Genomic DNA, 14,892 nt, shown 5'->3' on the forward strand with positions numbered 1-14,892 from the left:
TGAAATCGGCATTTGAGAAATAGTACACTGCGAGAAGTCGGCAGCTTACGGGAACTTCTTTGCTCTCGCTTTTCCTCTTAACTTCGGCCACGGTGGCTCGAATCACAAGAGGAGGTCGCCATGAACGAGAAGGAGGCGGCGGCGGCGAGCGGTGGCGAGGCATCGGGATCCGGTACTCTGCCGTCGCCTTACCGGCCTCCAGACGATGCGGCGGTGGGTGATCTGGTTTCCTCCCTGAACCGGCGGAGGCTATACCGGGAGGTGACCCTGGCCCTCCGGTCCGGCCTCCGCGATGCCAACGCTGACTTCTCCTTTCTCCGCACCCGCGGGCTCCGGAACCTCCTCAAGTTCCTCCGATCTATCGCCGGATCCGACGAGTCCATCCGCCTTTTCCGCCACTCCCAGACCATCCCCGAACTCCAAGGTCTCTTATTTCTTTCCCCTTCTCGTCGATCGCCATCTAGGATTAGAGGATCTTGATTTCTTTCTCTCTTGATGGAAGCAAGCAATTTGGTATCATAATCTAGGTGTAACTTGCGATTTTTTTAGAAGGTTTAAGAGGATTGGTGCCTAGTTTGTGATGAGAATACCTGAAGTTAGGAGGTTGTGATGTGAAATTTGCAAAGCTAGGTGGTAAGTAGGCCAGGCCTTTGATAAACATTGCAAGATTGGTTCAAAATAAGTGGTCAAGATAGGGAAAGCTAAAACTGAACGTTTAAAATTTGTTGTTGAATTCATTATCAACAAAAAATTTGGTTGAAAGGGAATAAAACGAGCTTCATAATTTGGCTACAAAGCTGTAATCTAAATTTTAAGGTATAATTGTTATGTTTGGAATTGTCCATGATTCCAGAAGGAATATATTAATTTGTGGTTATTCCTTATAGTGTTAATTCTGCCATGCTATAACAAAATATATTAAGGAAGCACCAATGAAGAGGATTAATTACATAGTTTAATTATGAATACCTCGTTGACATTGTTGCCATAGGCTTTATTGAACGTGCACTTTAAAATTATATTCTTCACAATACTCAAGTTTATTTTAGCTCTTCAGCACTTCTTTCTAAAAGCGATGAATACTAAAGAACACATTTGCCAAAAGCAGTCAAGATGGTATAACCATGACTAAGACTGTCATCAATGCCTCTGATACCTTAGTCAAGATGGCATAACCATGTTTAGAATAGGTCATGGATACCTTGGCAGTTCGGTACCATCATAATGCATGATGGCTAGTTATCTAACTGAAGGGCCTTTCATTTGTATTAAAGGGCTTGATAAGAGAGAGGTAGTGGAGAGTGATTGCAGACTTGCGATAAATGATAAAAGAGCTATAAGTTCTTACATAATGTGATGTTTACAAGCAATTGTAACATTCTAGCTGTTGACATGCCCAACATAGGTGAGCAAAGTTGTTCTCCAATGATATCTCTAGGGGCCTTATAGTAGTGCAGAGTTTACTGACGATAACTTTACTATGTCATTAACTACAATCTTGGCAAAGATCAAGTTAAACCAGTGACATATTCCAAAGATGTGAGGGATCCTACTAGTCTCTTCTTGCTTGTCCAGAGAGATACAAACAAAGTAATAGATAACTAAGACTGTTGCACTGCAGTGCAGCTCTTCTGTTTCTGGCCAATGCATTTTTGTGGGTTGAAAAGATTCATTAACCTTTGTCATATTTAACATCCAACTGAACCACTGACCTTAAAGGTCCAAATTAAATTATGTAGCTTAGATTCTGTCTTTCATGAATTTCTTTGGCAAACTTTCAGTTAAACATGTAAAGTTTCATCATTAATGTAGTAGAATAGTATAAGATGTAGGTGGAAATTGAGTTTTTTATGCTTCTTATAATCCACACTTGCCTAGCAACTTGTTTTCACTGAAAAGTGAAAAATTACTATAGATACTTGAGAATTGGGATATCCAACCTCCTAGTCAATATTAAAAGTTTAAAACCTCCAAGGATATAATTTCTTAAATCCTAATATGACATTGTTTTTCATCTGAATTCAACATATTTGAGAGAAGTGCTCATACTAACAAGCTTATGTTCTGTAACAGTGATTCCTGTTCTATTTCAGAATACTTTGCGTCAACCCAAGAACAACCCCGTTGTGACTTTGGATCATATATTCGGAGTGGAGCCGATGAAGATTACTAGTCCTGCCACAGATTCTGAAGTTGCTCTTGCTCTTAGAGTTTTGGAAGGTTGTTGTCTTTTATATAGTCGAAGTGCAGCTTTGGCATACAAATTTAAGGCCATTAAGGTACACATTGTGTTAGATGTTACACACACTTTTGGAGCGTGTCATGTACTATCTTTTTATCATCTAGAAGCATTACTTAAGATATGTGTTTTTACTTTTGTTGATCTTTTATATGGCATAATATATTGTAGGTTTCTTGATCAAACTGTTGGAGCTCATTAGCAATTAGCAGTTTAACTTGTCAAAAATGAATTTTTCTGGCTATGCACTGAGTAGCACACTATTTTAACTGTTCCACTTCCTTTATATAATAAATATTGCAATATGTTGATGAAGATGGATCAAACTATTAAGCAATTGTGTCAAGTGCATGTACACATCTGTCTTTTAAGTATACAGCTTAAGAAATATGCTGGCTTGGATAAAGTTAGGAGTTAGTGCAATCATGAAGATTGTAGGAGATTGAGAATGTTTAATTGGTGCAGGTACTTGTAGATATATTGTCGAGTCGAGGTATACTTGAGCAGGGAGCATGCTTGGATGCTCTAATACCATTAATGCTGGAGTCCCCCTTAAACCAAATGGTATGGTACATTCAATATCATCTACAAATTTAATATTTGCCTTTGCCTTTGTTTATTTCGACCTCTCATCGTTTTGGTTCATCTATTTCTTTTTCTTAGGAATTCGAGGAATGCCATGGAATTGAGAAAATTGCGGAGCTTATAAAGGATGAGCAAGGAGATGAAAATATAAGGTCAGTTTTCTAAAGATAACATGATTCTATTTTTTCTTTTTTCTCAAGTAACATAACGACACCTTTAAGTTAAAGAAGCAACATAAGTTTGGGATTTGCCAAGCAAAAATTATAATCTGGGGCCATTCCAAATGCATACATTCAGAGCCAATTGGTGAATGTAATTTGTCCTATTGGTTAATACTACTAAGTTACACATATTGACAACACATGATATATAAGAAAATTCAGAGAATTAACTTTTATACTCCGACACTTAACATAGTATCAGTATTTAATTTCATTTTACTTTTGGAAAGTGAACATTAAATTCCTTACAGGAGATACTGTGATGTATAAATTACAGGGTTTTTTTATATGCATTGCTAGATTCTGAAAAAAAAAACTAACTCTATTAGCTTGACTTTTTAACCTTCATTCTCTTACAAAATATAATTTCTTTTGTCACGTTGTTGAACCTCATTGTTGTAGCGACCCAACTAATAGAATGGCATGAAAACTTCAGAAAGGTCAGTTTTCACTTCTTAAGGAAAAAGAATGAAGAATTTCGTGCTCCTGATTGCATTGGCTAAATATTCTTTTTCTCCAATTTTTAGTGGGATTCATCAAACAACTGCAAAGCCCTGATATTTTCTATATGAAACCTTTAGTACATCATGTTTGCTTGAACTTTCATTTTCTTATGCAGATTAAAATGTGGGGAGTTCCTTTTGTTACTCATTGGACATGTAAATGGGAGGGAAAACTCTCCTTTGGCAAACATACATGAAGATATACGCCAACTTTTAGGCGAGAAGTGTGCATCTCTTATATGGGCAGCAAGCCAGTTCGGTTCAACCCTAGACACAGAGCAAAGAATGACCGCATTGCACATCCAAGCACGGAGGGTTGTTGAATCAATGGAGCTCTCTAATTGAGAGTGTAAATGAGAGTGTTAGCCTGATTGTTGAAATATACATTGGTTATTGATTTGCATTCTAGAGGTTAAAAGAACATTCTCCAATAGATTCTCATCTAGTATCAGTGCCACAAGGCTTCACTCAGAACAACCATATACAAGTTTTATCTGTCGATCTCTGTTTGCATCAAGAATGGAATGGAATTAGAGTTACGAATCGCCTAGGTTGTACTCCTGGGGAAACATTGCTTCCCCTTATGCTACAATTATCCATTATTCAGCCCATATGGATTTGGTAGCTCCCTAGAATTTATTGATGAATTGCAGGTAGGTGTTCACATTTATTTCTGATTTGTTTCTGTTGATAGTGTAACGACGTTGATTTTATTTTATAGTATATACATCATTCACTATTCTCATCCGGAGCATTTTGACTACTGGATGTATTCATAGGTGCTTTGATCCATTCTTTTGCTGTTTATAAATTTCTTATTTATCATTTTTTTTTGAAGTAACTCTTATTTCTCATTTCATTGTCAGTATTTATCTCTTCTACTGAACTGAGCAGCAGATCGTTTGCACCTCACCTGCAATTGCTAATATTACGAGCACGTTTTGGCTACTAAACCAGTTCATTGTTTTGAACCTTTTTTTTTTTCTTTTAAAACTTAACTGGTGGATTGTTTGGAGCCAATCAAGAACTATATACACGGTGCAGGAAATTTCTGCAGACGGGGCTTCAGACGATCTGTTACCTTCTAATGGTCCAATTTGCAGACATATGTTTCAATAAAATTTGTTAGGCCCGTTGGAAGATCAAGATGGCAAGGCCAAGAAAGGAATGTAGATGGTTAGCCTTGTCCCCGGGTTGGGTCAAGGTGAACGTGGACGGTGCCTTCTCGTTAGGTGACTACCAAGCGGGAGCTCGAGCCATGCTTAGATCAGCTGAAGACGCTCTCCTAAAAGCGGCCTGGGAGTCTACAATGGGGCGCTTGATGTTGCTGGTCGAAAGCTGGGCCCTACGGCTCGGGCTGGTATTGGCAAGGGGGCAAAGCTCAATGGAGGTTGAGACGGACTCACTTGAGCTTGTGCAGATCATGAAGGCGGAGCTCGACTGTCGTGGAAACTCCAAAGTCTAGTTGCTGAGTGCAAATCGTTACTCAGCTCATTTTCAAATTATCGTCTTATGCATGTATTTAGAGAGGGCAAACGTCCGGCCAAACGGGGTAAGACTGCGTCGCAAGCTGTTTTGTTGGGTCCAGACGAACCCATTCCCCCTGATCTTTGTAATTGCCTAACCTTTGATGCTTTGACCAAGCCAGCTGAATCTAGCTCATATTTCAAAAAATAAAATACAATAAAATAAATAAAATTTGTTAGGTTATCAGCTAACTCTAGTAGAGTTAATATGTATCTTCTCTATGATCAATGCTTTAACCAAACAATATTATGGAGGAATTGTTTAGTTGTTTGGTAGCTTGACTCGATTCGGTTGATAGCTTGGTAGTGCGGTTAGCTTAGAGGAACAACTCGGCAGCGCAATGATTTCGAGCAGGTTTTGACGACGTTTGGTTTAGAGCAATTATTCGACGACATATATAGCTTGAAGCTTAGACTAGGCAGCTAAAAACTCGGTGGGCCTAAATACATTTATATCTAAGGAGGGTTGGCTCTTTGTCCAGCCTATATCTAGCCTTCGTGAATAATGAAAAAAAAAATACTCGTTAGGTTTTGCATCCCTAAAAAGACTTAAAGCTGTTAATAATATAGTAAACCACTTGGCTTATTGCAATAAAATTAGTGCTACTAAGTGATGATTTCCACCGACATGGGCATATATAATTACCACTTGAAGAACAAGTTGTAACCCAACTTAATCTCACTTTAGTTACTAATCTAACATCCTTAATCAACAAGCTAGCTCGCTCAAAATCTTTGGTGCCCAAATGAAAAATGAAAGGTAGAAATATTGATATTTTAGCCATTTTATTTTAACTATGAAAAGTCACGAGAGTAGGAAGATTTAATTTATATTTATTTCATCCAGATTTGAATCTAATATTATTTTCCTCTAATTTTCCTAAATATGAAAACTCTCTAAATCCATTTAATAAATCGTTTTGCTCTTTATACTTATCTTTAATAGGAATAATGCGCCGATGAGATTATTATTTTATATTTAAAATAAAGTGAGTATTTTATTAAAAAAAAAACGCTGATAAGTTGGAAGTATTTGTTTGTAACTCTGTATCCATGGGGCGGAGCACTTTAAGGTAAAGTTGAATTCGAGGGAATAGTTGAAGCCTTTGGTTCCACCAATCATTCGTCCTCTCTCTCCACCGCACAACAACGTGTCCGGGACGGTCCGATCTCCCACGTCTTAATTTGCCTTTGGTTTCTCTATCAGTTCCCTTCCCCTAGTGATAGAGTGGAAGCGAAGGTGGATGTGGGGAAGAGGAGAGAGCTGGCTCTTTTAATCTCTAATCTCACTTGGGTATGATTTATTTGTCCTCTTTTGCGTTTCCGCAATCTAAAAATCACTTCTTTGGTAGCTGGGCTTGTTTTCTTCTTGATTTCGTTCCTTTTCTTTTTGGTTTTTGGGGGCTTTTGGAGGAGTGCAGGACTAAGATGAGTGTTATTCTGGCCGGTTTAGAGCTACTTCTTTCAGGAGGAAGAGGGTTTTGTGATGTAAACTTATGGGCTTCTGAAAAGTTGGGATTTTGCTCAGTTGGGTTGGGTGGGTGATTTGTTGAATAGCTTTTGACCAGAAGTATTTTTTTTTTATGATGAGGATGCATTGAAATTTGAGTAACTGTTGTTTAATTTTTGAGTAAATTTCTTAAAAGAAATTTGGCATCACTGCAAACCAAGATTGGAAAATCGGTTAGTATTGTACTAATGTAATTTGGTCTGACAGTGCATCGGCTGTTAAAATGGCAAGAGTGTTAAGAATTAATGAGGAGCTTTTTTCTTTCTTTCTACTTTTCTTTTTCCTGAATATGGAATTAGAGCGAAGACGTCAACATAATATAGAATAAGAGAGCTTGTTTATGATAGTAGAGCTGGATACTGCAACAGTAGAATTAATTTTGCAGACTGTCTATATGAAAACTTAAGATATCTAGTAAATGGCTCGGTTATATCCATTTGTCTTCAGATTAATGGTTCCATTGGCAGAGAAAACATTTTATACTACTGTTTTCTTTATTTCTGGACCATTATTGTTGCTGGTTATGCCAAATGGCCCAAAACTTTATCTATACATGCCCAGCATTTCAGTATATTTGTTCAATGTATTCTACTTGATTCTTGTGCATCTATATGTGAATAACTTTGGTAATAATTTACTGCTTGATGGCTTCAGCTTTTAGCTAAGAGTAGCATCCAAACATTTGGATGATTGTTCTGTACTATAATAGATTGGACACATTCTTAGGAATAAACGGAGTGCATGTATTGTCACATGTCAACTTGCATGAAATTGTCGTATGTGCTGGATATCGAGAAAGGTTGGAATCTTCTAACTGAAAATCATCGGACTACTTTCAAAGGTATCATCTGAAATTGGTATTTGACCATAAGTTGTTATTTTATTTTGTCGTCTTCAAGGACATGGTTATCTACTTATCTCCATCTAAATTCTGAGCTTGATTATTGCTCGTCATTTCTTCCTCTTTAACTATATCTGGAAATAGTCATTTAATGTCTTTGGGTCATAAACAGCTTTATCAAGTATAATTTAGGTCTCTACATGTCTGTCGCTGAATGGTCAATTCTAATGTGAGTACTGTCAGATGATACCAATAAGGCATGTACCATCTAAGATACAGTGTTTATGATAGAATGTCAGCTAAAGTCTAGATTAGCTAGTATAACATCTCTCTCTATTGACCGTTACAATTTTTAGCAAACATGATGCATTGAGCTTTATTATAGACTCAGATTTGGATGTGGCATAACTTGTTATCTTTCTTGGACATTTTAGGAATTAACAGCTTGTTATGCTCCTCTCTATGCAGTTTCCTGAACTATGAAAGAGACCCAAGACAAACGTATTTTATTTTCTACATACTTGGTCGCATAAATGTAAGCTAACTGAGAAATCCTAGATCAACACCTTGGGGTGGATAACTGGATATATATATATATATATAATTAAATCTAAATACCCAAAACTGTAATATGTCTGTCTTAGAAGTTGACCAATAAAATATGGAATCTCTAGCAAGTTTAAGTCGTAAGTTGATGTACACTATATTTTAGCCATAGCCCTTAGTATCTATATATACAGTACTCTCAGAGAAGAGATAATAATTTTCCAGCAGATCTCTTGTAGTCTATTAATGTACTTGGAAGTTGGAAGATATTTTTGAGCCTAAAGCAAGTAGTTAGCATACATAATGGAGAGTTATACTCTACCAAAACCATAGTTAAGCTCTCCCTAAAAGTTTAAAACTGAACTTGAGATAAATTTCTTTTCCTTGCAGCGATGTAGCTTCTATGGAGTCTCTGATTGCCTTTGTTAAGAATGATTTTGGTAGATAATCTGTGAATTTATGGATCAAACCAGGGTGGCTGAGCAATACAAGTTCAATGATCAAACTACAAGTGATGTTATTGTTCACTTAAGAAACTCTGATGAGAGGGTAGAATTGTTCCACTGCCACTCTTTTATTCTGATGAAAAATAGCAAGTTTTTCACAAATCAGCTTTCTAGCAACAACCAAACTAGCTGTGATCTTGAACCTTGTCTCTGCATTGAAGTCCAGTGCCCAAGATCCCAGTATGACCATTATGTTAAGCTTTTGAAGCTACTGTATCTCTCAGAAGAGTCAATTGCAAATTCGTTGGATTCTGTTAAATCTACTATTGGTATTTTTCGCGCTTCAATTTCTCTGCAATGTGAATCGATCACGCAGATCTGCATCCAGTACTTAGAAGCTGTGCCTTGGGACGAAAAAGAGGAGGAAGAGATTCTAAAGTTAGTTCCATCCCTAGGCCCGGAAGCCATGCCTATTTTATCCCGTATCCAACCTGCCAATGCAAATGCAACAAAGAATGTCTTTCTCTCTGCAATCCACTTTGCTATGAGTATGGAGAGTCCATTTCCTCCATTCTTGGATGAGCTGAAAACTTCTGCTCAGGAACAAGTCGAGTACATGCTTCTAGCGGATGAGCACACTCCTTTGGTTGTGATGGATGAAGATGTGAAGTCAGAAGTGCGGATGGGCCTTGATGCGATGTTTACTTCATTCAAGGCTGGACTAGATTTACTGCCTTTGGAGTTTGATCGATCACCTGAGCAAGCTGAACAGAGAGTCTTGCACAGTCTAGTTGACCTCGAGTGGATCTGCACTGTACTTCCTAGGATTGAAATGATGAAGGATTTTGTCTCAAGGTGGACTCAGATATCTGATTATGTGCTTGCAGTGGTGCTAGATGAGAAATATAATTCCAGATTGTGGGCTGTGAAAGCAAAGCTGATAGAAATTACTGGAAAGGCTTTGGACGCTGTTGGTTACGGCAGTGTGGTTCTTCCACCCTCATCAAGGGTTCAGATCCTAAAGACGTGGCTTCCATACGTAAGGAAGATGAAACCTTTGCTAGATCTGAAGAGTGAGGAGGATGAGACATTTTCTTACAAGATCGATGGTGACATTTGCCAGAATATCGAGGGTGCAATAGTCTCTCTAGTGCTCGCATTGCCTTCAAGTGATCAAGCAGACATTCTGACAGACTGGATGAACAGGACTGAACAGTTGAATTATCCTGATCTCAGTGAGGCATTTGAGATCTGGTGTTACCGGTCCAAAACAGCAAAGAGGAGATTAGTGGTGGGTCTCAATGGAGTTGGGAATCACACTGTCAGCTTCTGATCTGCGCAATGTTTAAGATGGATTAAGCTGGTGTTTGGACTTAACTTCTCTTTACTGTATAAGCTTTAACACCCTTTTCTGTCCAAGGAATTATGTTCTAATCCAGACTTTTAACAAGCTAATCAATTTCAAAGATTATTCAAGGGATTTAGATTGAACTTAGCTCTTAGAAAAATTTGATTGGATGCTTCTCATTCATTCGAACTAAGTGCTTCAATATGGCAAAGTTGGTTTTCTTACTAAGATGGTCTCTGAAGATCTGAGTTCCTTGATGATTCAATCTGTTTATATTTGTGGTCTCCTTATATGATGGAGATGCAGGAAGGACAGCATGTACTTTCTGCATCAGCGCATGATTTACTTATCAGATATTATCTAGTCCTTCATAAGACAACATGACTCGATTAACAGAATCCATCTTATCAGATACATTTCATGTCATATTTTAGTATATGTATATCCAAGGTTATTATCCATGCTCAAATGTACATTACTAATGGTAAATTTGCATTAAAAAACATGGTACATTTGGTACTTCCTGTGAAAATTTTGGCATGTCGAGAGGGAGCAATTGCTTCTGTCCACCAAACAGGCCAGCCTTCTCTGGTTTTATACATTTTGTAATTGCACTTGAGGCTCAATATTTTCTTCTGTGGCTTTAACTGCACAGGTTCTTACCTCCTTGCTCTTACCCCATAGTAGGAAATAGAGTCCTACAATCACAAGAACAGAACCCAAAACACTGCAAAGATTGCAAACAAATTACTGGTATCAGATCAAAGATACTTAATAATTAGAAAAGGAAAAGAGAGAGAAAAAAAAGAAATTGATATCTAGATATGACAATACCTTCCAAGGTAGAGTCGTTCATGGAGGATGGTGACATCAATGCCAGCCACAATGATCTGCACCAGAGGAGTGAATGCAGCAGTGAAGAGTGGGCCTCTCTTCTCCACACACCACGACATTCCTAGAAATCCTAATCCTGATCCCATTACTCCCTGCACAACCATTTCATCTCATGAAAACTATATAACAATCCATACATTCTTAATGTAATTCAAATTTTTGTGAATTTGTGATTACAACCTTCAACAATCTATGTGCTCTCCAAGTTTTGAGTACTCAACGAGTTTGACTGATGTTTCCATTGAGTCAATTTGACTGAGTTTTCACTTGGACTCAGGCAAAATTTTTTTTTAATTTGAACATAAGTTGTGAAATGAAATTTAAAAAATCAAGTTTACAGGTTTAACTTTACTTACTGCAAATAGAACAGTAACAATCTCCACCTTGCTCCTCAATACCCATGATGAGATGCCCTGCTCTGTGGCCAAGCTCATAGTTCCTGCCTGGAGGAAACTAAAGAAGAAGATGAGGGCAGTGCTGGAATACAAAGCTGGGTATTTCTTGCCAATTATGGATTGGATAAGGAACCACAAGGACCAACAAAAGCACGCAGCAAGCAAAGCAATTGATCCAAATATCCATTTCTTTGTGCTTGGATCTGCAGGAGGAGTTGATGTGGCTTGATGCTGTGCTTGCAGTTCATGGGTGGATGTGTTGGTCAACGCCACACCTTGGTATAGTGTTAGTAACATTGCACCAAATAGGCATACGAGTGTTCCTATCACCTTGGCTATCCCAGCCTTGGCCTTCAAGTCTAATCTCTCCAATCTGCAATAGGTTTTCAATTTGATGAGTTATAGATCGATAGAAAGAAATGAAGACATTAGCCACAAAAAGAGAGTGATTAATTTAATTTAGACAATTATTTGAGAAATGCTTCGATACCTTAGCAAAAATTCAAGTGTGAAGTACTTAGATAATCGTTTGTTACAAGGCTATTACCTTCATCTCCCTCTACATTACAACCACCGGAAAGGAACCCATTAATTTCTACGTAGTGGCAACGAGTACTTCATCTAGCATCAATGACTTTCAAAGTACAAGAGCATTTTATTTACAGCTAGAAAGCATTAGCTTGAAAGCAAAGCCATCTTTTTGTTTAAAGGATAAGTGATTCCTCCAACGTAGCTAGTGCTGTGTTGCATGTGGAAAAGATAAAGCTACATATAACTAATTACTACTAACTGCATTCCAGATCTGCTAAAGGATTTAAATTGCGGTAAAAGTTTGCGATCGCTACCGCAGCGGTAAGGCGATGAGGAAGGTGAAGACCGGAGTCATGTTCAGGAAGGCGCAGGCGAAGGTCGCCGACGTATATTGCAGCCCGAGGAAGAAGAGGTATTGTGTTAGGGCAGCACTGCAAGTCCATGCATCCATACAAATCTATCAATTTATATAGCTAACAATATTGAAGTATTATTACTAGTTTAGTAGATATTCTTTCATTTGCTTACCCTAGCAATGCACTGAAGAAGATATACACTAGGATCTCGGCAGTCAGCTTCGGTCTCGTCTTCCTGAATAATAATGTCAAAAGAAAAGTTATGTTACATTGTTTGGTCTGTTATCTAATCAGCTTTTAAATTTAAGTTTACGTACCTTTCTCGAAAGTAGGCAATAGGGGCCATGAAGAGCATCGCCACTAGTTGACGAAGCGTGATGAGGACGAGCCGGTTCATGCCGTCGTCGATCGCCTTTTTGCACAAGATGTTCATCACCGCGAACGTCACGTCCACCGCCACCATCGTGACCACCGGCCTCCACTCTCCCCAACACCCCATCTCTCTCTCCCTCTCTCACACACACACACAAAGACACACAACTTGGAGGAGATAGCTTTGTGAACTCCAACCATCACAGCCATCGCCTATTTATGGCCGTCAAGGTAGGGACAACAATTTGGATGTACGTCGTGTGAGTGCTCACCATCAGTGATATCAGGCAGATGCCATCCGTTAGATGAGAAAGACCGGCATATCATCAGACGGCCAGGATCGGAGGATTCCCTCAATTGGCATGGTTTGTCGGAATACACGTTTTATTTTGACGCTAAAATCATTGGAAGACAAGGGAGGAATAGCTCATGGGTCTGTCAGAGGTCATGGCATCTATTCGTGGTTATGAGATGGCACACAATATATGAACGCATACTTCGTCTCTTTGATGGTATCTAATGCTCTCCTCCATTAATATTGGGTGCATGCAGCTTGTGATTTGGGACACGTGGGGACAATATCCCATCACTAGATTTGGATTTTATTTTCTTTGGGAGATTATAATGTGACATGCAAACAAGCAGGTTATGGATGCGGGAAAGTTAATGGAGGGGCATCTTAAGATAATGAGATCCATTATAAACTTATCTTAGCCTAACTAATTCTTTCATAATATCAGTCATAATATGAACCATGCATGCATGTGTTTATATAGGTAATAGTAGCCTCGTGCACTACAATGCTCATTATTTGATGTGATTACTGCTAAAGTTTATGCGTGGAAGAGTAGCCACATGATAAATGAGTTAAAAGATATGTAACGAAACCTAGTATTCATGAAACAAGATTATATCCCTAGATTGATATTTTATGTGTTATTTTACTAATCAGTTAACTAACTTGGAAAATTTTGTTTCGATTTACCCAGGTCATAATTATCGGTATTTAATTTGGGTCATCTTCATAAAGTACGTTAGTATCCAATTTCGATCAGCCGTTGTATAAAGAGAGAAATTAGAAATATAAGGTTTGTTGATGTTCCAACCTACTAAGCTCACATAATGTTCATATACGTGTATATACTGTACGTTAGTTGGTCTTGCAATGTCCTGATCATGGATCTAAGGAAAGATTAATGGAGATTACTGTCTCACTCTCCTAGAATTACTATGATTATGATTTCAGTGTGTATCAGAACTTGATCGAGTCTCTTCCTAAAAGAATAATTTGATCAATCTCTATTGCAATGCCAACGCCTTTAATGTATAGTTCCATACATTTAATCCTGCTACTTGTTGCAATAAGTAATCTACTAAAAATGAGTGTTGCATCATTTTCTCATTCTCATTGTAATAGTCGATCTTATGTTTATGTACGTATATATTGGCAAACACTTTTATACCCCTCTAAAATTTATAATTCTAATCAAATAGTTATAATGGTTGCTGATTCTAAAACCACATACGTTAAAAAATAATATTTAGTTAAAAAGATTTAATTAGGTGCAGTGCACCTATCTATTGAATTACACATTATTTTCTTTCATTAAGATTTATCTCTCTTAGATATAATTAGACATTAATTATAAGAGATATTATTTAATACTAAATATTTATATTTAACTTTTTACCTTTATAAGAGATAGACTTTAATTTAAATTTAATTCAAATTTTAGTTTAAATCAATCTTAAACTAATAAGAGATATATACAAATAATTAAAAATAATCAAAGGGATAGAATTTAATTAAACTTTTGTCCAGTTAATTTCAATATATATATATAATTTAATAAATTATTAAGATAATATAATTGTCAATAAATATGTTGTAAGATAATATATTTTAAAAATAAACCCGGGGAGGTGCTATTTTTTCCATTTTTTACGGCTTTTAATAATTACCTATTGAACCAGTAATACTTTTAAATTTTTTATATTTTTATTATATCTTTGAGGATCTTAACCGTTAGACCCAGTGAAAAACACTTCTTACTGGCAACATGATCACAAAATTTGATTACAATCCAATGAGAGCTTCATGTCTATCAGAACCATCCTCTAAGCTTTTGGTATATAACATAGCCAAGTACATCATAGTGCTAGATTTAATTATATATTTCATATCTTGTCTTCTTTTACTAGTTGTTTCTAATATTATTTTCATTAGTATTTTGTAACAAAAACTGAGCAAAAAAAGTTAGCATAACAACAAATACATTCATTCATCTCTAGTTGCCAAAAGCATTTGCTCTCACATTTTGGGCCTCGTCGATATTGACTGTCAATCCGAAATTTCCAATTAGGAAGTCAAAAATTGGCAGGTGAAGTGCACAACTTGTTCCTTGCATTGGAATTATATCAATTGGAGAGGTAGCATCAGATACCCAAAGACATCAATGCCTTTATATAATGGTTCAATTAACAAAGACCAGCAATATAATAGAATACATGACCAGAATGATGCCATAGATCGTGTAAATTGCTAGTATATTTAAGCAAAAAAAAAAAAATGCTAGTAT

The 14,892-nt window shown here is 37.1% G+C and overlaps 3 protein-coding genes across 8 annotated transcripts; 2 read left to right on the forward strand and 1 right to left on the reverse strand.

The window, feature by feature from the left end:
• Positions 1 to 16: 16 nt before the first annotated feature.
• LOC140787909 (uncharacterized) lies at positions 17 to 4,287 on the forward strand. The gene is made up of 5 exons (XM_073136934.1): positions 17 to 424; positions 2,074 to 2,279; positions 2,705 to 2,803; positions 2,903 to 2,976; positions 3,665 to 4,287. The coding sequence occupies exons 1-5, from the start codon at positions 121 to 123 to the stop codon at positions 3,891 to 3,893; spliced, it is 912 nt and encodes a 303-aa protein (XP_072993035.1). The 5' UTR covers positions 17 to 120; the 3' UTR covers positions 3,894 to 4,287.
• A 1,836-nt stretch (positions 4,288 to 6,123) lies between these two features.
• LOC140789397 (BTB/POZ domain-containing protein At3g05675-like) lies at positions 6,124 to 9,908 on the forward strand. 6 transcript variants are annotated; one of them, XM_073139079.1, is made up of 3 exons: positions 6,150 to 6,368; positions 7,311 to 7,425; positions 8,362 to 9,908. In XM_073139079.1, exon 3 carries the CDS (start codon positions 8,431 to 8,433, stop codon positions 9,748 to 9,750), a length of 1,320 nt encoding a protein of 439 aa, XP_072995180.1. In that variant the 5' UTR covers positions 6,150 to 6,368; positions 7,311 to 7,425; positions 8,362 to 8,430; the 3' UTR covers positions 9,751 to 9,908. The 6 variants fall into 6 exon arrangements, with proteins under 6 accessions (XP_072995178.1, XP_072995180.1, XP_072995182.1 ...); XM_073139081.1 differs by lacking the exon at positions 7,311 to 7,425 and adding an exon at positions 6,496 to 6,611 and having other exon boundaries at positions 6,173 to 6,368; XM_073139082.1 differs by having other exon boundaries at positions 6,175 to 6,368; positions 8,445 to 9,908.
• A 267-nt stretch (positions 9,909 to 10,175) lies between these two features.
• Positions 10,176 to 12,585, reverse strand: LOC140789398 (WAT1-related protein At3g30340-like). The gene is made up of 6 exons (XM_073139084.1): positions 12,259 to 12,585; positions 12,114 to 12,176; positions 11,900 to 12,016; positions 11,016 to 11,427; positions 10,600 to 10,751; positions 10,176 to 10,492 (listed from the first exon to the last, which is right to left on the reverse strand). The coding sequence occupies exons 1-6, from the start codon at positions 12,438 to 12,440 to the stop codon at positions 10,360 to 10,362; spliced, it is 1,059 nt and encodes a 352-aa protein (XP_072995185.1). The 5' UTR covers positions 12,441 to 12,585; the 3' UTR covers positions 10,176 to 10,359.
• Positions 12,586 to 14,892: the final 2,307 nt, after the last annotated feature.

Source organism: Typha latifolia, chromosome 5 (assembly GCF_019914945.1).
Source record: "Typha latifolia isolate L0001 chromosome 5, TyphaL0001v2, whole genome shotgun sequence".
Classification (NCBI taxonomy): Eukaryota; Viridiplantae; Streptophyta; class Magnoliopsida; order Poales; family Typhaceae; genus Typha; species Typha latifolia.

What these genes read in the sequence shown, in the direction of transcription:
- LOC140787909 (XM_073136934.1), top strand. Translation starts at nt 121, where the DNA reads ATGAACGAGAAGGAGGCGGCGGCGGCGAGCGGTGGCGAGGCATCGGGA. An exon ending in GACCATCCCCGAACTCCAAG is followed by an intron (nt 425 to 2,073) that starts GTCTCTTATTTC and finishes GTTCTGTAACAG; the next exon opens with TGATTCCTGTTCTATTTCAG. An exon ending in AGTCCCCCTTAAACCAAATG is followed by an intron (nt 2,804 to 2,902) that starts GTATGGTACATT and finishes TCTTTTTCTTAG; the next exon opens with GAATTCGAGGAATGCCATGG.
- LOC140789397 (XM_073139077.1), top strand. Translation starts at nt 8,431, where the DNA reads ATGGATCAAACCAGGGTGGCTGAGCAATACAAGTTCAATGATCAAACT.
- LOC140789398 (XM_073139084.1), bottom strand. Translation starts at nt 12,440, where the DNA reads ATGGGGTGTTGGGGAGAGTGGAGGCCGGTGGTCACGATGGTGGCGGTG. An exon ending in ATTGCCTACTTTCGAGAAAG is followed by an intron (nt 12,177 to 12,258) that starts GTACGTAAACTT and finishes ATTATTATTCAG; the next exon opens with GAAGACGAGACCGAAGCTGA. An exon ending in TTCTTCAGTGCATTGCTAGG is followed by an intron (nt 12,017 to 12,113) that starts GTAAGCAAATGA and finishes ATGGACTTGCAG; the next exon opens with TGCTGCCCTAACACAATACC.